General features: G+C 38.2%; 3 protein-coding genes and 3 non-coding genes across 13 annotated transcripts in view; 5 read left to right on the top strand and 1 right to left on the bottom strand.

Annotated features, from left to right (window-relative positions):
* The first annotated feature begins 964 nt into the window (after positions 1-964).
* zgc:153284 (uncharacterized protein LOC751696 homolog) lies at positions 965-6,102 on the top strand. Its single transcript, XM_057823140.1, has 3 exons — positions 965-2,865; positions 2,954-3,121; positions 5,924-6,102. The coding sequence occupies exons 1-3, from the start codon at positions 2,818-2,820 to the stop codon at positions 5,987-5,989; spliced, it is 282 nt and encodes a 93-aa protein (XP_057679123.1). The 5' UTR covers positions 965-2,817; the 3' UTR covers positions 5,990-6,102.
* Positions 6,103-8,379: 2,277 nt separating this feature from the next.
* Positions 8,380-13,023, top strand: rps12 (ribosomal protein S12). Its single transcript, XM_057822350.1, has 6 exons — positions 8,380-8,463; positions 8,587-8,633; positions 8,989-9,105; positions 11,833-11,935; positions 12,169-12,270; positions 12,928-13,023. Exons 2-6 carry the CDS (start codon positions 8,620-8,622, stop codon positions 12,988-12,990), a joined length of 399 nt encoding a protein of 132 aa, XP_057678333.1. The 5' UTR covers positions 8,380-8,463; positions 8,587-8,619; the 3' UTR covers positions 12,991-13,023.
* Positions 8,837-8,914, top strand: LOC130908084 (small nucleolar RNA SNORD101). The gene has a single exon (XR_009061570.1). It is a non-coding gene; the product is annotated as a small nucleolar RNA SNORD101 (small nucleolar RNA).
* LOC130908087 (small nucleolar RNA SNORD100) lies at positions 11,673-11,755 on the top strand. Its single transcript, XR_009061573.1, has one exon. It is a non-coding gene; the product is annotated as a small nucleolar RNA SNORD100 (small nucleolar RNA).
* LOC130908088 (small nucleolar RNA SNORD100) lies at positions 12,009-12,091 on the top strand. The gene has a single exon (XR_009061574.1). It is a non-coding gene; the product is annotated as a small nucleolar RNA SNORD100 (small nucleolar RNA).
* Positions 13,024-14,177: 1,154 nt separating the features above from the next.
* eya4 (EYA transcriptional coactivator and phosphatase 4) overlaps positions 14,178-22,838 on the bottom strand; it is a 100,396-nt gene continuing 91,735 nt past the window's right edge. For 3 of the 8 annotated variants that reach the window (XM_057822330.1, XM_057822334.1, XM_057822335.1), the window contains 4 exons: positions 22,418-22,771; positions 22,238-22,359; positions 20,067-20,167; positions 14,178-17,043 (listed from right to left, as the gene is read on the bottom strand). In XM_057822330.1, the coding sequence (XP_057678313.1) occupies positions 16,963-17,043; positions 20,067-20,167; positions 22,238-22,359; positions 22,418-22,771 (658 nt within the window). In that variant the 3' untranslated portion in view covers positions 14,178-16,962. Of the gene's footprint in view, positions 17,044-19,898; positions 20,000-20,066; positions 20,168-22,237; positions 22,360-22,387; positions 22,772-22,838 lie in introns of those variants that run through there. The other 5 variants (XM_057822332.1, XM_057822336.1, XM_057822333.1 and 2 more) reach the window with 4 other exon arrangements.

Here is a 22,838-nt window from a genome sequence, read left to right as displayed (position 1 = left end):
AGCCAGATCTGGCACCTTTCGTGTATAGAAAATACTAATAATAGAAAAATGTTTTTTTTTATAGAAATGTAATGGGCTTGAATGGGGGGAAGAAGGAGAGGAGTCGTTGATAGCTTTCTCCACTTCATTGTGGCAACAAAAACAAAAAAATAGACAAAATAACAGCGGACTGCCGTTAACTCTCCCCCTCACTTCCTTCTACCTCACAGCTCTCCAGTCCCAGCGTCTCTTAAAGGGACCGTGCATAGTTACGGACATTACAGTATAAAATAAAATAATAATATGCATAAATTCATTTACAGAAGAAATCCCAAGAATTGCATGTTGTTTATCAAAATTGAAGGTCCTTTGAAAGAGTCGGAGATTTGTTGATGCACTTAGTTATCGAGTCTCGTGAGGGTCTGGGTAGATCGTGTCACGGTTTCCTTGCTATCTTACGACTGTCTTCTCTGCTATACAAATCCTGCTTACACACTAAAAAGCTGGACCAACAAATAACGCGCCTGACATTAAAAAAAAACAACTTTGGAAATCTGCAGCAACTGGGGAGCATGCAGCCTGGATCAAACGGTATTTCAACTTGCCAAAATGACAGTTTCATTTACTGTCTTTTTTCAAAGAGAAGGAAGAAGGTTCAAAACGAGTCAGAAAAGCAACAACCGGCGATGACGGCAGCTGCAGTGATCACGCTAACGGGCAGACCACCGGGTGCAGCAGGAGGCTAGCGCCGCAGCAGCTAGCCAGGTTCACGGACAGCCAGCCAAGCTGGAGCAGGAGGCCGCTACCGTGACAGCAGCTGGTCAGGTTCAGCTAGCTAGAGCACCAGCAGTCAACCAGGTGGAACACCCAACAGCCGGAGCAATAGGCCAGTACCCTTATGGGAAATTTGGTCTTGGGCTGCAATTTGTAAGGCGGTGGGAACTTGGGGGCCTGAGAAGATGGAGGGGGGGGGGGGGGGGTGAAACTCTCAAAAGAATGGGTTTGTGTTATTGTAAGTTAGACTATACATTACTGTAAGTCCCACCTGTGGTTATGTGGGCAATCACCAATGCTGTGCAGAGTATAGCCTAAATAATTGTAAATTGTTGTCATAACATTTACAGTATACCATGAATATTATCTGAAATTGAGGCTTGTAAATCCCACAGCATGGCAAGTGGGCATTTGCGTGTTGTTTTCAGCACCATTTTCTGCGTATGATCCGGGACCTGTGCCTGTCTCGTCATCCCTGCGCTGTCATATGTACTTTGTGTTCCTGCACCTTATGATTTAAAAATTAAGCACTGGTTAAATATATAAATAAATATCAGAAAAAATATTTAATAATCATTGATCATGAATGAGTTAATTAGCCTATTAACATAGTTAATTGAACATGAACTCATTGTATCGTTGTGAGCTCATATAGAATAATATTTCATTAGTGTGGCAGTAAATAAATGATGATAATAATATATGGAAATATATAGAAAATTGAATCATGCAGCTAGAAATTGCAAAATTCTAAATTAAAAAGTAAAAAAAAAATTGAAATGTAAAACTTAAATCATAACAAAAATAAAATAGAGGGAAATGCAGAAAATTAAAATTATTGTATATTTATATTCATTTATATATAATCATTAAAAAGTTAAGTAAACATTAAAAAAAAAATAAAACGTAGGAATTTATGAATAAATTCCTCCTGCTTTATTATCATTTAAAAAAAATGTTAGGGCTGTCAAAATTATCGTGTCAACGGGCGGTTATTAATTTTCTTCATTAATCACGTTCAAATATTTGACGCATTTAATGCACATGCCCGCTCAAACAAATTAAAATGACAGCACAGTGTCATGTCCACTTGTTACTTGTGTTTTTCGGTGTTTTGTCGCCCGCTGTTGGCGCTAAGGTGCGACTGATTTTATGGATTTCAGCACCATGAGCATTGTGTAATTATTGACATCGACAATGGCGAACTACTAGTTTATTTTTTGATTGAAAATTTTACAAAATTTATTAAAACGAAAACATTAAGAGGGGTTTTGATATAAAATTTCTATAACTTGTACTCACATTTATCTTTTAAGAACTACAAGTCTTTCTATCCATGGATCACTTTAACAGAATGTTAAAAATGTTAATGCCATCTTGTTGATATATTGTTATAATAAACAAATACAGTACTTATGTATAGTAAGTTAAATGTATAACTCCGTCTTGTGTCTTATCTTTCCATTCCAACAATAATTTACAGAAAAATATGGCGTATTTTAGAGATGATTTGAATTGCGAATAATTACGATTAATTTTTTTAGCTCTGATTAACTCGATTAAAAATTTTAATTATTTTTAATTAATTTTCTCTATTTTTGTATCTCTTCATGGTTTTAGATTTTCTCATTTTTACCTTTAAGTTTCGATACTTAGATTTTTTTTTTTTACGAATTGACTTAATACAGTACTATTTTTCTTATGCACTGTTTTCCTCCAATGCTTTATGTATATTTCTTAACTCCTTGACTGCTATTGACAGCGCTAGACGTCCAATCCATCTGAAGTGGGAGGGATGGCAGCGAATGAACGAATCTACTCGTGATAAACTCATTTGCATATGTATGAATAGACATCACATGATTGGTCGTCAATGCCACAGTTATTATGAAACATTTTTTTCCCTTTAGTTCGTGTGTGTCTGTGAACAAGCCACACCTAGACAAAGTGGGCGTGGCCACCCACAGGTAAATCATGCCCAAACCTGCTCACCTTGTCTGCATTCTCAAAAAGTTTCAACTGCACTTTGCAAATCAGAGCATTTTTTCTCGATAACTTGCAACCATGGGCAAAGTAAATTATTATTATTCCAGTGTGACAGGCAACCTTGAGGTATAGTATTTTTTTCATTTAGCCTGACTTTGCTAACTTTGTTAAAAAAAAAAACGTACCTTGATGTGCAAAAAATGTTATCCGCCAGATGAAGAAACAACAGCAGAGAATCGAAATGATCCTCGACAGCAAGAAGATAGATTATGAGAGGATTGACATTGCAGCGGATGATGGTGCTAAGGCTAAAATGAGGGAGCTAGTAGGAGACCCCAAGGCATTGCCCCCACAAATTTGCAACGGAGACCAATATTGCGGGGTAAGGTTGTTTTTTTTTAAACAGTTCATTCCTGGTCGCCGCAGGTGTGAGGGAACATGACGTAAAGTCAATATTTGAACTATTAAAACACTGCACAGACTGGGTGTAATTAGACACACTCATGCGGAGAGATTGTCAGTGCCAGGGTTAGCGATTAGGTTGCATAGAATAGGATATCAAGACATCCACACTTGAGTGGCGGATGCTTGTTTTTCAATAATGGGAAGCTCAAAAGTGTGTTTGCCATTGAGTGCTTTGTAACGGTGGAGTGGCTGCTCGGTAGGGAAAGAAACAAGAATGAAAGATGTCAGTCTCCAAACACAAGCATCTACAACCCTTAGGAGAAAGTATTGAATCACCAGTCTCGGACGAGCCCTCACTCAGACATGTTATCATGTAGAACAGGGGTCCATAAACTACGGCCCGCGGGCCGATTATGGCCCGCCTCCACATTTGTTCCGGCCCCCTGAACAATATCAGAGAGCATTTTGAAATTTTTTTTTTCCTCAATAGTGTTATTTATTTCCTGGTCTTTTTCTGTGGCGAACTCACAGAGGGTTACTTGGTTATTATCTTTTTAATCGTAAAAAAGAAAAAATACTAATTATCGAAACAAAGGTAAAAATGAGAAAATCTAAAACCATGAGGAGATACAAAAATTGAGAAAATTAATTAAAAATTGAATATATATTTTTTTAGGGCTGTCAAACGATTAAAATTCTTAATCGAGTTAATCACAGCTTAAAAATTAATCGTAATTGATCGCAATTTAAACCCATCTATAAAATATGCCATATTTTTCTGTAAATTATTGTTGGAATGGAAAGATAAGACACAAGACGGATATATACATTCAAGATACTGTACATAAGTACTGCATTTGTTTATTATAACAATAAAACAAGATGGCATTAACATTAACATTCTGTTAAAGCGATCCATGGATAGAAAGACTTGTAGTTCTTAAAAGATAAATGTTAGTACAAGTTACAGAAATTTTATATTAAAACCCCTCAATGTTTTCGTTTTAATAAAATTTGTCAAATTTTCAAACAAAAAATAAACTAGTAGCTCGCCATTGTTCAGCACCAACAATTCTCATGGTGCTGAAAACCATAAAATCAGTCGCACCCAAGCGCCAGCAGAGGGCGACAAAACACAAGTAACAAGTGCACATGACACTGTACTGTCATTTTAATCTGTTTGAGCGGGGCATGTGCGTTAAGTGCGTCAAATATTTTAACGTGATTAATTTAAAAAATTAATTTCCGCCCGTTAACGCGATAATTTTGACAGCCCTAATGTCAACACATCCATGTTTCAGTGGCGGTTGCTGGTCTTTCAGTGATGGGAAGCTCAGAGTTTGTCTGGTAGGGAAAGAAACAAGAGTGACAGATGCCAGTCTCCAAACGCAAACATCTACAAAAGGAAAAAAAAAAAACAGAAGTTCGATTTTTCGCTAGTCGTTTTAACATACGTAAGTGTCACTAGGCTGATTACGAGTCTCCGGTTCAACTCAGAACAATAGAATGAAAACTGAAAAATTCTTCCGGCGGATGTTAAACAACAATATCGCCGATTCTGTGGGCCGCCGTTTGTAAAGCAGCACATGCTGAAAATTAGGACAACATTTTCTCACATATAGCGCCAAGCGGTGTTTAAAATGTAGTGTGAAAATTGTAGTCTCTTTTTTTTGGTGCATATTTATAACATTATTTAGCAACTTATTTATTTTTAAATAAAAGGTATTTGACCTGAATGTTTAAATCCAGAACTAAATATTTAATTTAAATGTTAAATGTAAATCTTAAATATACATTTTAAATATGTCTTAAATCTAAATACTAAATATAAATATCAAATGAATATCTTAAATGTAAATCTCAAATATATATCCCAAATGTAAATCTAAATACTAAATTTAAATATTAAATCTGGAAATGGGTGAAACTAAATATTTAGCTAATATGCAAATTCACAAGTCACTAAATAAAAGCTGGAGCAGTTCAAACTGTGTTTGTTCACGTTGCTTGAAAATAAAACCTACTCAACTGTGGCAGTCGGCTCTTGGACATGGACCATTTTGAAAATAACATCTAGGTAAAATACACATTTAGGAGAAACTTTATGTAAAAAGTATTTTGTGGTTTTTGTGTCACTTTTACGTACTTCAGCCCAGTAAAGTTAATATGCATGATTACCCTAACTGCGAGGGGTCTGTATTGGACTGGACTGGACAGCAATGTTGACTTTTCCAACTTCAACTGCAAAAACAGTCAACAGTCTGAGCTGCTCCAGCTTTTGTTTTGTACTTCCTTTATATTTAAGATTTAGTTTTAAGATTTATATTCAGATTTATATTTAGGATTTACATTTAAGATTTAAATCAAATATTTAGTTCTGGATTTAAACATTCAGGTCTAATTTATTTTTAAATATTAAGTATAAGTTGCTGAATAATGTTATAAATATGAGAAAAAGACATGAGAGAGAAAAAAAAAAAAAGCAAAGCCGAACCCATAAAGTCTCACTGTGTCGTTGAATCACTTATTTTTGGACATTTTAGCAGAAGCTGAGCTTTGAGCAATCTCCTAAGGTGCCCACGGGTTTAATAAAAACGTCAACACTCATTTTTGAATGGATTCAACTTTTTTCAACACCAGTGAGTTAATTGGCTTTATGGCCACAATGTTGCTAGATAATGAAGGTCACTCCCAAACCCGTTTGCCTCTCCTCAAAGGGGTGTGGCACAGGAGCAGATATGTAAAATATTTATATTTCCATTCTTTTTTCACCATTCAGGATTTTGAGAAGTTCGAGGCAGCAGTTGAGAGTGAAGAACTTGAGGCCTTTCTCAAACTGTGCTGAAGAATCTTCTACCATGTTCCAAATAAATGCTTTGCTGACAAATTTGTCAGACAATTTTACTTTGGTTTCTTCACAAAAAACAATAAACAATTGAAAATGAATTCATTTGTCTGTCATTGAGTTAAAGGATGATAGCAGTTTTTTTTTTTGACTGTGATATTTTCAGAGGTTGACATGTAGTCGATATGTCCAGATACATTGTGGTCACACTTTCAATAGCATTTTTAGGGGGCTTCAAAAAATAGTTTTTTTCTAAGAGTTATAAAATTGTGGTGCTTCAGTCGTTCTGTGAACAAGTTCGTAACTCAGTTTGCTAATGTGTCGAATTAGTATTCACCAGTGAAGTTGCATTGAAAAACATGTTTTCTGCTGGGTTTTTAAGCTCCCAAATGAGCAGTATTTTATTTATTAAAAGAAAAAGTAAATAAAACATAACGGTAACAAAACATTTTGAAATACACTGGTTAGTACAGGAAAAAAATACAACAATTAGATTTATCAGAATATCAAAAAGGTTTAAAAGTTTAAAGTTAAAAAAGTTTTTAAACGTTGTTGATATGTAAAAGAGCCTTCTTAGCAGTATCAAAATTGTTACATGATGGAATCAGGTGGGGGAAAAAAACTACAGCAATATACAGTTATATATTTAAAAAGAAAACTAAATTACCGTATTGGCCCAAATATAATACGACCCCCTCTTTTTCAAGACTCAAGTTTGAAAAAAGACTTTTTGAACACCAAATTAACTTTTATACAGAAAATAATTACAGTACATCCGAAACAAATGATTATGACAATATATTTGAGAGAAAAAGCATGTTATTTTGCCTCATTCAAATCTTAATATCTGAACATTTAAATGTGTAAGCTGAAGTGCAATCACATTTACAGGCGATGCTAAGCGACGCTGCCACACGACTGGCCGCAAAGATTGACGTGGAGCTGCGTGATCAAGAGAGATTCGCTCGTGCCAACCGGGCCAGAGATGACGATGACTAAACTCCTAATGGGATGCTGACTACAAATCAAAGTGGATGCAACACAGGCGAGCCTCCAAAACACCCCTAGCTGTCACCACTCACCAATCAAGGACATGGACTGATCGAAGTTACATAAATTTAATTGTGAAATCGCCATGCAAATTAATGACTTTTTGAACAGTAGGCGCTAGACTGTCATTGGACTGATCATGAGCTGTTGCTTGTGCGACCTTGGTGGAAGGGGGACGGGTCCCGATAAGCTTTGGCTTTTTTCCGTTCCCTTTGTCATGTCTCTTTTCATCTTCTTGGATAAACAAATATTCTTTTATTTTTTTTCTTTTTCTTTTCTTCTTCCTTATCACATGATTTAATGCTGATGATGATGATGATGATGTTGATGATGATGATGACAAATGACAATGACAATAAATTCAAATTCAAATTAGTAAATGAATGGCTTTTGGTTTTTGAAATGTAAATAAACCAATCTATTGTGATAAAACAAAAAAAATTGCAATAACTGGGTTAACCATCAAAGTGAAGTCTTAACTATAACTGTAGTCTTGAAACAAATCTGAATAAGGGAAAACATTGCTATAAAAAATTGCAAACTGGTTAAATTTGAGAGAAGCTGAAATCTGTCATGACAGAACATCGCTTCAATGATATCTGGCGCCATCTAGCGTCGTGTATGGGGAGAGTAGCTGATATCTGTCATGACAGAACATCGCTTCAATGATATCTGGCGCCATCTAGCGTCGTGAATGGGTATAACGTCTAGACCGCGAATATAAGACGACCCCCTCTTTTTCACGTTTATTTCAATGCAAAAAACACCGTCTTGCGGGGTGTCCATAAAGTCTCTTTACTATTTCAAAAATGTATTAAAATTGCAATTGTTTAGATATTTAAGACGGTACTCAATTTCTTGCCATGTTCGCTGTAGCATAGCCTCATCAATTGTGGCAATGGCATCAGTAATCCTTTGCTTAAGGTCAGTAATGCAGTGTAATAAAAAACTAATAAACACTGAATACAATAGAATAAATCTGAATAAAACATCAAATTAATTGCATTTTTAATAAATTTACGGTACCCGTACGGTATTTAAAAAGAAAACAACGATTAAATTAAGTGGCTAAAATTTACTACGAATGAGTCAATGCTAAAAATAAATAAATAAAACCCCAAAAATCCTCACCCTTGATAAGTATGCCAAAACACTCATTAAAAACAATTTAAAAATAAAAGAAACGAAACACAAAATAGTCATCCAACAGTGTTTAATTACATACAAAATAAAAACATACACCTCTGCATTTAACATTAACACCGTAAACATTATTCTAAAATGTTAAAGTGACTTATTTAGGTTTACATTAACAAATTAAACAGGCAGTTCTCAGACGGCGTCAACTTGGGGGCCTCGCTACGTCAAAACCGCGTCGCGGCCTGATGACGTCCTCTTCATCCGCTACCCGAGAGTAGGAAAGGGTGCGTTTCCACTCTGACGCTACAATCCGTCCAATAACTTAACCATCCTCCCTTTTCCCTTTATTTAAACAACTCATCTACAATGTAAAATAACTAATATTCATTTTTTGTGCTTTATTGCAGAAGTTTAGGTTCGTCGTCCATCTTTAATCAACAATGGCCGAGGAAGGGTAAGCGCGACGTCGCTCTCATGTGGAATGTATACATTTAGTCAATTACCTTGTAATTTTCACGTGTATATGCACGTTATACTGAATATTTATCATGCTTTACTTCGATTTGTACCGTAATTATATTTCAATAACGTAGAGAGTGCGTACTTGGACACAGACTAGACACAGGCAATATTTAGCATACAATTGGGCTCCCACGTGCTTGAATGATGACTTTAAATCTTTTGTCGGATACCCCTTCACCTTTTTTAATGGTTGATAATCCAGTTCTGACAAGCTGGGAGCTCACTAATTATGAATAGGATATTTTATGCTTTGTATTTTGTAATTGACGTACAATTTTTTTTAATAGCGTTGCCGCTGGAGGTGTGATGGATGTCAACACCGCTCTCCCCGAAGTGCTCAAGACAGCACTCATCAATGACGGCCTGGCTCGCGGTATCCGTGAGGCCGCCAAAGCCCTGGACAAGTGTGTGAGGCTTTACTCATTTTCTAACATTGACATTGCTAGATTCCAATCCCTAGTCGAAAGGAATTGGACGTCTAGCGCCGTCAACGGCAGCTAATGTGCGGTGGTACCTCGATTTACGAGTGACAGAACGATTAGCATTGAATCCTTTGGAAAAGTGCTTTTATGATTTACTCTTGGGTGCAAGTACGTTAAAAATGTGTTAATGAAGGCACCACTTTTTTAATGCATTGGACTTCAATTGCCGTCAGTGGCAGCTCATGGCAAATTGGAAATTTCTTTGATTTAATTGTTGTGGTGTAATCGCGAGTGCAGCTTTGTAAAAATGTAAAACAATTTGTAAATGAAGGTACAAGTTTTTTAAAATGGAATGGACGTCTATCGCCGTGAATGGCAGCTAATGTGCGGTGGTATTGTGCAATTTTGTAAAAAAAAAAAAAAAAGAAAAATATCCAGATAGTCCCCCCCCCCCCCCCCCCCCCCAAATTCGACATTTATTGCTGTCAATGGCAGCTAATGTATGGTGGGCCCTCGACTTATGAGTGACAGCTCACTTAGGATTGAATTTCTTTAATGAGCATGCTTTTATTTGTTATTGTAATATTTTGTAAAACAAAACTATTTTTGACAAATTGGACACTTGTTGCTGTCAATGGCGGCTACTGTGCGGTTGTAATTCAAGTATGGAGTGACAGCACAATTAGCACGGAAGTCATTTGATAAGCATGTTTTTATGATTTACTCCATTGTACCATTATGTAAAAAAAAAAAAAATCCAGATCCTTTTTTCCACAAGCATTTAATTTCTTTAGTAAGCGTGGTTTTATGAGTTGTTCAATTGTGTAAAAGTTAAGAATGAGCAAATACAGGTACTTGTTTTTTTTCATCATTGGACGTTAATTGCCGTCAGTGGCAGCTAATGTTTGGCGGTCCCTCGTTTTAGGATTGATAACACATTTAGCATAGAATTTTTTCAAAACATGTATTTATGATTTATTGTGCAATTTTAATAATCACTATGATCGCGGTACGTTTACTTAGGAGTGATGGCAAAATTAACATTGTATTTCTATAATAAGCATGTTTTTATGATTTGTTACCGTGCAATTTTGTAAAAGGAAAAAAGAGCAAATACAGGTTTAAAAATTTTATTTTTTTAAAATTGGACATCTATTGCTGTCAATGGCAGCTAATGTGTGGTGGTAATTAAGGAGTGACGGCACAATTAGCATGGAACTCATTTGATAAGCATGTTTTTGATTTATTGTGCAATTTTGTTAAAAGAAATCCAGATACTTTTTTCCCACCACACATTCGACATTTATTGCAGTCAAAGGCAACTAATGTATGGTGGTCCTTATACTTGGGAGTGACAGCTCACTTAACATTGAATTTCTTTAATAAGCATGTTTTTATGGTTATTGTGCAATTTTGTTAAAAATAAGCAAATGCAGGTACAATTTTCTATTTCTATTTTCTAATGGTGATTTCTAAAGAATGGAAAAAGATAACTTTTTTTTCTGCTGAAAGAAAGTCTAATCTTGGTGGGTTCCATGTTTATATACCAATAGAACAGAATTTTTTGTGGGCCTTGCAAAATCAGTCAAAATCCATTAAAATGGCGGGAGCGAAGGGCCTTGCTCTGGTGAAAATGGCTGGGAGTGAATGAGTTAAGAAGCATGTTTTTTTTAAATTGTGCAATTTCATAAAAAAAATAATTTCCAATACAGGTACTTTTTTCACAAATTGGACCTCTATTGCTGTCAATGGCAGCTAATGTGCGGTTGTACCTCGACTTAAGAGTGACAGCACAACTAGCATTGTATTTCATAAAAACGTAATTATTGTAAAATTTCATTAAAAATCTTTTTAAAAAAAAAAAAAAAAAAAAAAGAAAAAGGGGGGTAAATACCACTTTTTTTCATGAATTGGACTTCTGTTGCTTTCAGTGGGAGCTAATATATGGCGGTATCTCGGCTTAAGAGTGACAGCACAACTAGCATTGTATTTAACTTATTTTTGATTTATTGTACAATTTCATTAAAAATGTTTTTAAAGAATGGCTAAAACAGGTGCCACTCTTTTCACGAATTGGACATCTGCTTTCAATGGCAGCTAATGAGTGGTGGTACCTCGACTTAGGAGTGACGGCACAATAAGCATTGAATTTCTTTTAAGAACCATGTTTTTTTAGTTGATTGTGCAATTTCATTAAAAAAAAAAAAAAAAGCCAATACAGGTGTTTTTGTTTTTTGTTTTCCCGCAAATTGGACGTCTATTGCTGTCAATGGCAGCTAATGTATGGTGGCATCTTGACTCTGGAGCGACAGCACAATTAGCATTTGAATTTCTTCGAAACTTATTTTTGTAAAAAAAAAAAAAAAAAAAAAAACGTAACCGCTTTTTCAGGAATTGGACGTCTATTGCCGTCAGTGGTAGTTGATATATGGCGGTATTGCCACTTGAGTGACAGCACAATTAGCATTTCTTTAATCATGTTTTTACGAATCCAGTTTAATTTCATGGGAAAAAGTCGTAAATCAAGGTACCACTTATTTTATATCCAAAGTATCAGTGACGATATCTTGGCTCCCTCTACTGACCACCCTGAGGAGAAGCGCCATTGTTACCCAATTTTGTCTGAGATGTTGTCTTTTGAATAAACCATGTTTTTGACAGTAATTTTGCCGGATTTAACGTTGGAATGTTTTTTTTCATTGAAAACAGGCGCCAGGCCCACCTTTGCGTGTTAGCCGCTAACTGCGACGAGCCCGTCTACGTCAAGCTGGTGGAGGCTCTCTGCGCCGAGCATCAGATCAACCTGATTAAGGTGAGGCGGCTTCTTGCTACGCTAATAACTGCCCCGTCCATGTAGCAAAATGTCAGATAAAGTTGAATTCGCTTGCATCACTGATGATAATCTGGCTCCCTCTACCGAAAACCGTGACGATATTGCCACTGTTACCCAAATTGTGTCTGAGATGCAGCAGAGTTTTTTTGGCTTTCCGACGGCGGACATTTTGATTGGGCGCGCGACCTCTCAATTTGATTTCAATTTTTCAGGTCGACGACAACAAAAAGCTCGGCGAGTGGGTCGGTCTGTGCAAGATTGACCGCGAGGGCAAACCCCGGAAGGTGGTGGGCTGCAGCTGCGTTGTCGTCAAGGTAACCAAGAAAAAAAATCGGATATTTTTAACTAAAAAAAAAATTAGTGTGGAGTGTTGTTCGTGAAAAATGGCGCACAATTATTTTTGATAGTTGGCTAACTAGCAATTATCAGGGTTTCCTAATGAATGGCTCACTTTTATTATTTATTAAACTAGATGTATATTTTTTAACATCTTTTAATTGTATGCTTATCAGCATTTTTGTTTATGGTTTTTAGTATAAAAAAAAAATTATGTACTAAAGTATCTTTTCAATCATGAGTCCCTGAGTGTGAAATGTTTAATGCTGATTTCTGAAGGTAAGTAAAATGGGCATACTGCCATCTAGTGGAAATGAATGTAACTGCCTGATAAACAGCGGTACTTTGTACAGTATGTATAACTTTTATTTCGACATATGTGGTTGTCAATGCCATGCAAGTCCAGTTGCTGTGCTGCTCCCGTGCCACGCAGCTGTTTTTTTAATCTGGCTAGAACGAGCGCCACGGTACGAGCCCCGTCATCCTAACGTTGGTGATCGGGGTCCCTGAAAATGGCCACAACCTGTCGGAAAAGCGCCTAGGCTCAAATTGACGCTTGCTAGTTTTATAAAAGAGCTATTTTCTTCATTGGGGCCAAGTTTTTGTTTTGATTTCTGAAATCCCGCCCGCCACAGGACTACGGGAAGGAGTCGCAAGCAAAGGACGTCATTGAGGAATACTTCAAAGCCAAGAAGTAAAGGGAGAAAATAAAAGTTTGGAACTGACACATATGCTTGTCTCAAGTTTTCTTTTCAAGTAGCCCTAATTGTGTGAAGGCCACTATTGACGGTAATAGACAAGGCAATGAATTGGATGTCTTATTGACGTCAATGGCATCAATGGAGAATCTGCTAAAAAAGTCAAGATGTCTAAAACGATTGAAAAATGTCTTTAAAATGAACATATATTTGTAAAGATAATTGCAAACCAGTGAAAATTTTGGGGCAAAAATCCATCAATATTTCGGAATGAAACGAATATCATTTTGACTTTCAATTTAAAATTTTGTCAGCGTATAAAACTTCAACTTTATTGAAACGTCAACTTAAAATTTTGAATACTTAAAGTATCAAACTCATTCACTGCCGTTGACGGTCAAATTAATTTTTAAGTGCGTGATGACGTTTCACTGCCATTGACGGTGATGGACGTCAAATCCAATTTGACTGCCCCCACTGGCGGATTGGAGGATTATCGATATCAATGGCAGCCAACGAGTTGAAATGAATATTAAATCAAAATGTCATCCACTGATCCAAACCCCGACAAGTGTTTTGAGCACTCCCAGTCAAACTATATTGGACGTCTATTGCTGTCAATGTGTTTTCATGACATTTGACTTTGAATATTTTTGGTATTATTTTTTTTTGATAGCCAAATAATTTTTTTTTTTTTTTTTTACATTACTAGTACTCTACTAATATTAGTTGTATATGATGACATGCATCTATATTTAAATATAAACAATACTAATGGTATATAACAGTTTTTAATATATTTTGAGCAGGTGACTTATGTCAAACTAGTTTTCGCAAATAACCCTCCTCTCACTGGACTAATAGTACTTCCCAATACAAAACTATTTAGCTTTTTTATTTACTAGAATCAGAATTTTTTTTCGCTATGGAGGAAGCTTACCTTTCCTCAGCTGGGTACCTTTTTGGCTGAGAAAGCCATGACCCCATTTTTAAATAATTCCATGCGAGCCATACAATATGTTTAAAACTAAATACTGTATACAAGTAATGTGTGCATTTTATGTAATTTGAACACTTGGAGCACAATAAGTCATTTTTTTTTAATAACGTTGTTATGCTGTTGCTAATCAATGATGAGTATTATCATTAATGCGACTTCTGGTGCTGCATGGTTTTGTAGTCTGGTTGATACTTGGTGAGGTTAAGCTTCACGCAGGCGTAGAAACTTGGGATGCGTCTCTCCATGTTCATGAAGCGGCACGAATCCTGTTTTCCCCCACCACGCATGGAGTGCTATCAGTGCACACCGAAATAAGTATCCATCGGTAGATTTTTTTCTTTGGTGGACTCTGTGAAGGACTTGAATAAATCATTCACGCTTGTTGTCCCTTTCATAGTCAAAACCTTGCAATCACGCTGAACTGGGATAAATTGCTTACGTCTGTTTAGTCATCCAAAGCGAGAAAAAAACTGCCAAAATTATGTCCTTCACCTGCGTTGCCTCAATTTGATGTGACATGATGGTATGATCGTGAATAGTTCTTGCCGACAGAGGCATGTCTTTTATCTAGGGCAGTCAAACGATTAAAATTTTTAATCGAGTTAATTACAACTTAAAAATTAATCATAATTAATCGCAATTCAAACCATCTATAAAATGTGCCATTTTTCTGTAAAATATTGTTGGGATGGAAAGATAAGACGAAACGGATATATACATTCAACATACGGTACATAAGTACTGTTTATCATAACAATAAATCAAGATGGCATTAACATTATTAACATTCTCTTAAAGTGATCCATGGATAAAAAGGCTTGTAGTTTTTAAAAGATAAATGTTAGTACAAGTTATAGAAATTAAAACCCCTCTTAATGTTTTCGTTTTATTAAAATTTTCAATCAAAAAATAAACTAGTAGCTCACCATTGTTGATGTCAACAATTACACCATGCTCACTCATGGTACTAACCCATAAAATCAGTTGGACCCAAGCGCCAGCAGAGGGCGCCAAACACCAAAAACAAGTAACAAGCTGGTATTACACTGTACTGTCATTTTAATCTATTTGAGTGGGCCATGTGCGTTAAATGCGTGAAATATTTTAACGTGATTAATTTAAAAAATTAATTACCGCCCGTTAGCACGATAATTTTGACAGCCCTACTTTTACCTGTTTAATTGTAAACTTTTTATCTGCAAAGTCGTCAAAAACACTCCACAAAGGCAAATTCCTCTGTCCATTCCTGCTGAAAAGCACAATACTCGTCTTTTTTTTTTTTTTTAGCCATCTTCTCAAAAGGGTTTCTAAAATTAGCTTACGTGGATAACGAAACTGAAAACGAGGTTTACTTCATGATCTCGCGCATATTCGCGCATCGGCCTCAATTTTCGACAGCAAAATACGGCAACCCCACTTGAACAGAGTCTGCCTCATCTGCGTTCCCTATGCGATTGATACACGTTTTCCACTTTCCCCCCTAAAATTACCGTGAACATCCTTTCCTCTTGTCCCTTTCATAGTCAAAACCTTGCAATCACGCTGAACTGGGATAAGTTGCTTACGTCTGTTGAGTCATCCACAGCGAGAGCGAAAACTGCCAAATTTATGTCCTTCACTTGTGTTGCCTCAATTTGACGTGACATGTTACGATCGTGAACAGTTCTTGCCGACAGAGGCATGCCTTTTATCCATTTAATTTTAAACTGTATCTGCAAAGTCGTCAAAAACTCCACAAAGGCAAATTCCTCTGTCCATTCCTGCTGAAAAGTATGATACTCCTAGTCTTTTTTTTTTCTTTTAGCCATCTTCTCAAAAGGGTTTCTAAAATTAGCTTACAACGTGGATAACGAAACAGAAAACGAGGTTTACTTCTTGATCTGACGCACATTTGCGCATCGGCCGCTATTTTCGACAGCAAAATACGGCAACCCCACTTGAACAGTGTCTCTGCCTCATCTGCGTTGCGATTAATAGACAACAGGTTTTCCACTTTCTCACTAAAATTACTGTGAACAGGCTTTCTAGTTGCCAGTTGTAGAAGTATATGAACTACGTGTCCCATCACCCTGGGCACATGCAGCCAACGGCATCGGACTTGGGGGGGATCTAACGTAGCGCATCTTGGTTGGTATTTGATATCTAGTGCGCGAGTGTTGTCGGAGCAATAAAAAAGTTAACATACGCTGCGAAAGTTATGTCTGCTCATTACTGCACAACACTAGCATATGACCGGTGACCGTTCGTGAAATGCGCAAAGGAGTATAACTAAACTTTTTTTTTTTTTTTTTAAATAAAGATTTGTCTGCTAGCCAGATGCAGCTGTCAAAAGAGGCAGATCTGGCTCGTGAGCCATAGGTTTCCGACCCCTGCTCTACATGAATTGTTTGGTTATTTTTCCAGACTTAATTTTTTTGAGAAGCTAACATTGCTAATTTTTGGACTATTTTCTTCCCGAATTTTTTCAGGATACTGAATTTTCCCTTTAAATATGTAATAGATTATAAGGAGACTTTTTTTCCCAAGTAAGTTAAACTTTCCACACCCTTCTCAATGGACTCATATGTAGTACTTCCCAATCAAAAATCACTCCAGATTTGATCCTCTTTTAATATTTACACTTATGAAAAGAACTGACATGAAAACACATTAAGGCACAACACATGATGCACATCCTCAACACCCCCATTCACCGCACCCCACAAAAAAAAAAAAATCGACACACCACCCACCCTTCATTTTTATTGCAAATAATTTACAAAGGTGAGACGACCCAGAACAGATTGAAAATGAGCTGGTGTGTTAACGTGCTGCCTGTACAGGAAAAAAACCCAGCTTCAGTCCGGACTCGCGGTCCTCCATTGTTGCTTTTAAGACCATTCAGTTTGTAAATCCAGGCGTTGGAAAAAAAAAAAAATTGCAGTGTATAGTTTGTTCTTAAATAGTTTTAAAAAACGTCCCTCGCGGATCCTTTACAGGTACTCGAACTCCAGTGCTTGATGTAACGCCAGCAGGTCAGAGTGGCTGGATATTCTCCAGAAGGGCATGTTGTGCTGTCGGGGAAGGACAAACGGTCATTTGGCGCTCACGTACGTAGCCGTCCAGAAAAAACACCGCAAACTCGCATGCAGATAAGCATTTGGGGAGAAGATTTGCTTTTCTGCCAAAGTATCGCAATAGGTTATCGATATGCTCATGCCAGGAATGGTGTTGCCGATTAATAAAAGGACAGGTTGCAAAAATAATTTTGAATCTATAACAGTTCCTGTGTTAGCAAAATACTATGGAAAGAAAAAATATTGTGTGTATGCAATAAACAGTCACGTTTTTCCCCCTTATTTTAAATTTTTTGCACTTTAATGCGTTTTTCATTCATACACATTCATTCATTCATTCCGTTTTTTCCCCCAGATTTTTCCGTTTTTAGTGTATTTGCTTTTGCAGGATTTAACTGCAACAGGTTACTAGCTAAATTTTCCACTAGAACAGTTTGCCAGCTGATTGGCTGCCATTGACGGGGCCAGATGTCCAAATGATTTTGACTGGGAGGTGCTAGTGTCGTCAATGGCAGCCAATGAGTTGAATACTTTGGGGATAAAAAATACTTCAGGTGACATATTCAATAAGAATTTGACAAAAACTTTTTAATGAAGGTTTTTTTTTTGTGTTTGCAATTTCTTATATTAAAAAAATCTGGTGTTTTTGGCACTTTAATGTATTTTGTAATTTTTCACCGGTTTTTGGCATATATTAGGGCTGTCAAACAATTAAAATCTTTAATCGAGTTAATTACAGCTTAGAAATTAATCGCAATTCAAACCATCTACAAAATATGCCATATTTTTCTATAAATTATTGTTGGAATGGAAAGATCAGACGCAAGACGGATATATACATTCAACATACGGTACATAAGTACTGTATTTGTTTATTATAACAATAAATCAAGATGGCATTAACATTATTAACCTTCTGTTAAAGCGATCCATGGATAGAAAGACTTGTAGTTTTTAAAAGATAAATGTTAGTAGTAATAGTTATAGAAATTTTATATTAAAACCCCTCTTAATGTTTTCGTTTAATTAAAATTTGTAAAATTTTCAATCAAAAAATAAACTAGTAGCTCGCCATTGTTGATGTCAATAATTACACTATGCTCACTCATGGTACTAACCCATAAAATCAGTTGGACACAAACACCAAAAAACAAGTAACAAGTGGACATTACACTGTACTATCATCTTAGTCTGAGCGGGGCATGTGGGTTAATTGCGTCAAATATTTTAACGTGATTAATTTAAAAAATTAATTACCGCCCGTTAATGCGATCATTTTGACAGCCCTAACATATATATATATGTATATATATTTTTTTGCAAGTCATAACAAGACTTACAGGTTGCCAGCTAAATTGTCCACTGGAGCACTGTTAGCTGATTGGCTGCCATTGACCGCCCCAGACGTCCAATTTTGACAGGGAGGTGCTAGTGTCTCTAATGGCAGCCATATGAATTTGAATGAAAATTTTTTTTTGGGCTTTATTTTTTAGCAATTTCTTGTCATGGATTTTTGGGGTTTGCAATTTTTCATATTGAACTTTTCCGGGTTTTTGCAGGTTTATCAGTTTTTGGCTTTTTTTTTTCTTTTTTCAGGTTGCTAGTGAAATTTTTCACTAGAACAATATGTTAGCTGATTGGCTACCATTAATGGCGCCAGGACGTCCAATTCATTTTGACTGGGAGGCGATCGTGTCGTCAATGGCAGCCAATGACTTAAATAGTTAGGGGGAAAAATATTTGAGTTGACATTTTCAGTAAGAATTTGACAAAAAAGTTTTTTTTTTTCTTTTTTTTTTTTTCTTTTTTTTTTTCAATTTCTTGCAACATTTTTTCAATGTTTGCAATTTTTCACACATTTTTTGGGGGGTTTTGCACTTAAATGAGTTCAATTTTTTTGCAGGTTTTTCACGGTTTTTTGGCTTTTTTTTTTTAAGGTTTTAACAAGACTGTTACAGTCAATTTTCCTCTAGAACAGTATGTTAGCTCATTGGGTGACATTGATGGCGCTTGAGGTCCATTTTGACTGGGAGGGGCTAGTGTCATCAATGGCAACCAATGAGTTAAATGTTAAATACTTTGGGGAAACAATACTTGAGTTATCGCCATTTTCAAGAAGCAGAATTTGGTTGTTTTTTTTTGTACTTGAAACAGCTTTTGAGGAAAAAAAATACTGAAATTTGACAAGTTAAATTTAAAGACATTTTATCTTCAAATATATACATTAGTTGCTAAATCGTGATTTTAATTTTTTGGGTCAATTTATCCATGGGTTTTGTGCTTGGTCAAAATTTAAAGAATTTCACCTAACTATGCCATAATGTCATCAATAATCTGCCATTTTGAGTCAATTTTATGTTTGGAATTTAAAAAAAATGGATTAAACTGACAAATTCTCTCTAACAATTTCAGAACATCTGAATGTTGAGCATTTACCTTGGCAAAAAAAGCAATCCAGCACTTTCCTAAATTGACTGCACTACTCCCAACACCCACCAACTCATTCCTAAAATTTACTAATTAACTAACTACTACTAAGTAATATCACGTTCAGAAGAACCTGCAAACTTGTTGCTAACACAAGCATCGTTCAAACCAGTGAAAGCTCTCAACTTGGAACCTAAAATCTCCCCAATTTTGTGAATTACGAGCCATGAAACCGCTAGATGGTGCTGTTCCCCAACCAACTTCCACTTAGGAGCTTTCACTGTACTGAACCTCTTGTAAAGAAGCTCGTCCACTGCAAGCGGTTAGCCAAAAAAGACCAACCGTTGAGAACCGCTAGACTACGACAGGCAGGCGCCAATCCAATCAGAGCTGAGTCTGGGCCGAGTGGGCGGGGCTCCAGTTACCTTTTTGGCCGCCTGCTCCTCTTCCGCACCGTCCCCCACTACAACATACACTACTTTCCTGCCAAACCTTTGCATTATGCGCTCAAAGCAACTCTCTTTTCCTGCAGGAGAAAGGAGGAGGAAGAAAGGGGGAGGGTGAAAACAAAAGGAGTCCAAAAGTCATTTTACCTGGCCGGCCGCATGCTCCTCATCCTTGCCATCGCCAATCACAACATATGTAATGTTAGTGCCAAAGCGGGACACTATACGCTCAAAACAGCTCTCTTTGCCTGGACACACAGAATGCCTTATACAGCTTTTTCTTGTTGTTGGCGTAAACCGTTCATCGGAAACATAATTTGACACTATTATTGGTGGGAAACGATTATCAAATGCAAAATTTGGTGGTAAATGTTGCCAAGTGTCTGTTTTTAAAGCATCGCTTTGAAAATTGCCTGAAAATCCTTATTTCCTAGCACTGTTGATGTTAAGAGTATGCAAGGCAAAGAACACCGGTGCCCAATCAGTACAGCATTGGTGTCATGTGATCAGCCTTGCTTGATTTCTGGATTTTGTGGCATGACTTAAATTGGCATTTTTCTCAATTGGGTTTGTCTGCAGTTTTCCTCACTGAACGTTGCTTATAAATAACTATCATGATATTTTTGTCAAAATAGCAGACAATTTCACAGGTCGCCATGATCCGAGTCACAAGTAGTAGGTCCCGAGTCTTACCTGTTGTGGGCGTGTTGAGTCACGAGGTCGAGTCACAAGGTCGGGTTGAGTCAGAGTCCGGGGTCGGGTCGGGTCGAGTCACAGGGTCGGGTCAAGTCACGGAGTCGAGTCATGAGGTCGGGTCGAGTCACGAGGTCAGGTCGAGTCGATTCAAGAGGTCAGGTCGAGTCGAGTCACGAGGTAAGGTCAAGGGTTGAGTCACGGGGTCAGGTCGAGTCAGAGTCCAGGGTCAGGTCGACTCACGGGGTCAGGTCGAGTCACGAGGTCAGGTCGAGTCGAGTCACGGGGTCAAGTCACGAAGTCGAGTCAAAGAGTCAGGTCATGAGGTAAGGTCAAGGGTTGAGTCACGGGGTCGAGTCAGAGTCCGGGGTCGAGTCACGAGGTCGGGTCGAGTCACGAGGTCAGGTCGAGTAGAGTCACGAGGTCAGGTCAAGTCACGAGGTCAGGTCGACTCACGAGGTCAGGTCGAGTCACGACGTCAAGTCGGGTCACGAGGTCAGGTCGAGTCACGGGGTCAAGTCACGAGGTCGAGTCACGGCGTCAGGTCACGAGGTAAGGTCAAGGGTTGAGTCACGGGGTCGGGTCGAGTCACGACGTCGAGTCGAGTCACGAGGTCGAGTCGAGTCACGGGGTCAAGTCACGAGGTCGAGTCAAGGAGTCAGGTCATGAGGTAAGGTCAAGGGTTGAGTCACGGGGTCGGGTCGAGTCACGAGGTCGGGTCGAGTTGAGTCACAAGGTCAGGTCGGGTCGAGTCACGAGGTCAGGTCGAGTCACGACGTCGAGTCATGAAGTCAGGTCGAGTCGAGTCACGGGGTTAGGGCAAGGGTCGAGTCAAGGGGTCAGGTTGGATCCAGTCATGAGGTCAGGTCAAGCGTCGAGTCACAGGGTCAGGTCGGGGCGAGTCACAAAGTCGAGTCACGAAGTCAGGTCAAGTCACGAGGTCAGGTCGAGTCACGTAGTCAGGTCAAGTCGAGTCACGACATTGAGTCGAGTCACGAGGTCTCAATTTAATTGCATCTCAAGTCCAGTCAAGTCCGAGTCTGTGTATTTTTTCTTCAAGTTGGAGTCGAACTGAAAGTCATCAAATTTGCGGCTCAAGTCGGAGTTGCTGTGACTCGAGTCCCATTGTCTGCTTAATTGCTAGCCGATACGACTTTACCATAACGACTGTTGTCCCAGTAAATGTCCAGTTAATCTGCAGGAGTTTCTACCATCTCTTAAATCAGCATTTTTCCCAGTGGAGTTTGGTGCGGCTTTACGGTTTTCTGGGTAAGTGTTACTTTTGTATGATTTCGAAACCGTGACGTCTTTTTATAAATATAGCGTGGCTTTAGCGAGACTTTATGTAAAGTATGTTGTAGTTAAACTTTTTTCTGAAAAAGTTACTCCGGTAAATGCGTAACGCGTTACTACCCAATGTCTAGTTAAATCATATTTATTGTGCACTGTACCAAGTCTTAAATCGCCATTTTTCTCAATTTGCTTTGGTTATGTTTCTCTACTTTTACCATCATTTCAATGTTGTCTGGTTTCAAATTACTACCAAATTTCCACCTGTCCACTCGTAGCCATAGCGACCACGCCTTCACGTTCGGCCGTCCTCACCCACCCTTCCCGCTCCTCACCTATTTTTGTCGCACTGTAGATGTTCTCGATGGGGAACACCGACCCCAGACTGTACAGGAGAATTTTTGCCAGCGCCGGTATGAGCTGCGTGGTGGTCACCAGCACGTTGACGCAGTTACTCCTGCATGTTCAGAGATCGCTTGAGCGCCCCGACGCTCACCCGTCTCGACGAGCCGTACCTGGAGCTGATGATGGACAGCGACTTGAGCGCGTGCGTCAACCAGGAGTCTGTCAGCGCTTCCACTTCGGCTCGCAGCTGCAACCAGGCGTCTCGTTTGGCGGGACCCAGCAGACCTACGAGAGCACGCGTCACGCGCCGGTAATGCCGACGTCCGTTTTGCCAAGCGCCCCTCGGATAGGCGTCCGTCTTACCCCCCACATTGTTTTTGTACGTGCTATACAACTCTTTGACGCGCCTGTAGCGGAAAGCCAGCTTCCTCATCCAGTCGACGCCGCCGCGGACGCCCGTGGCCAGGCACAGGTTGGCGCTGGTCGCAGCTGCATGGAAGCCATCAGTTGCAAAACTGTAAGTACTGTCGATAACGATAACACGTTTTATTTGGAGGAGAGAGCGCAGCTGGTGGAGTAAAATACGTTATC

This window comes from Corythoichthys intestinalis, chromosome 19 (assembly GCF_030265065.1).
Source record: "Corythoichthys intestinalis isolate RoL2023-P3 chromosome 19, ASM3026506v1, whole genome shotgun sequence".
NCBI classification, from domain to species: domain Eukaryota; kingdom Metazoa; phylum Chordata; class Actinopteri; order Syngnathiformes; family Syngnathidae; genus Corythoichthys; species Corythoichthys intestinalis.
The sequence above is the reverse complement of the archived record's forward strand: the minus strand, read 5'-3'. Positions and strand labels throughout refer to the sequence as shown.

Bases quoted from the DNA above. Each gene is read 5' to 3' on its own strand.
- zgc:153284 (XM_057823140.1), top strand. From the start codon at position 2,818: ATGGGCAAAGTAAATTATTATTATTCCAGTGTGACAGGCAACCTTGAG. The intron at 2,866-2,953 runs GTATAGTATTTT...GTTATCCGCCAG, and splicing joins GTGTGACAGGCAACCTTGAG to ATGAAGAAACAACAGCAGAG. The intron at 3,122-5,923 runs GTAAGGTTGTTT...TTCACCATTCAG, and splicing joins ACGGAGACCAATATTGCGGG to GATTTTGAGAAGTTCGAGGC.
- rps12 (XM_057822350.1), top strand. The intron at 9,106-11,832 runs GTGTGTGAGGCT...CATTGAAAACAG, and splicing joins GCCGCCAAAGCCCTGGACAA to GCGCCAGGCCCACCTTTGCG. The intron at 12,271-12,927 runs GTAACCAAGAAA...CGCCCGCCACAG, and splicing joins GCAGCTGCGTTGTCGTCAAG to GACTACGGGAAGGAGTCGCA.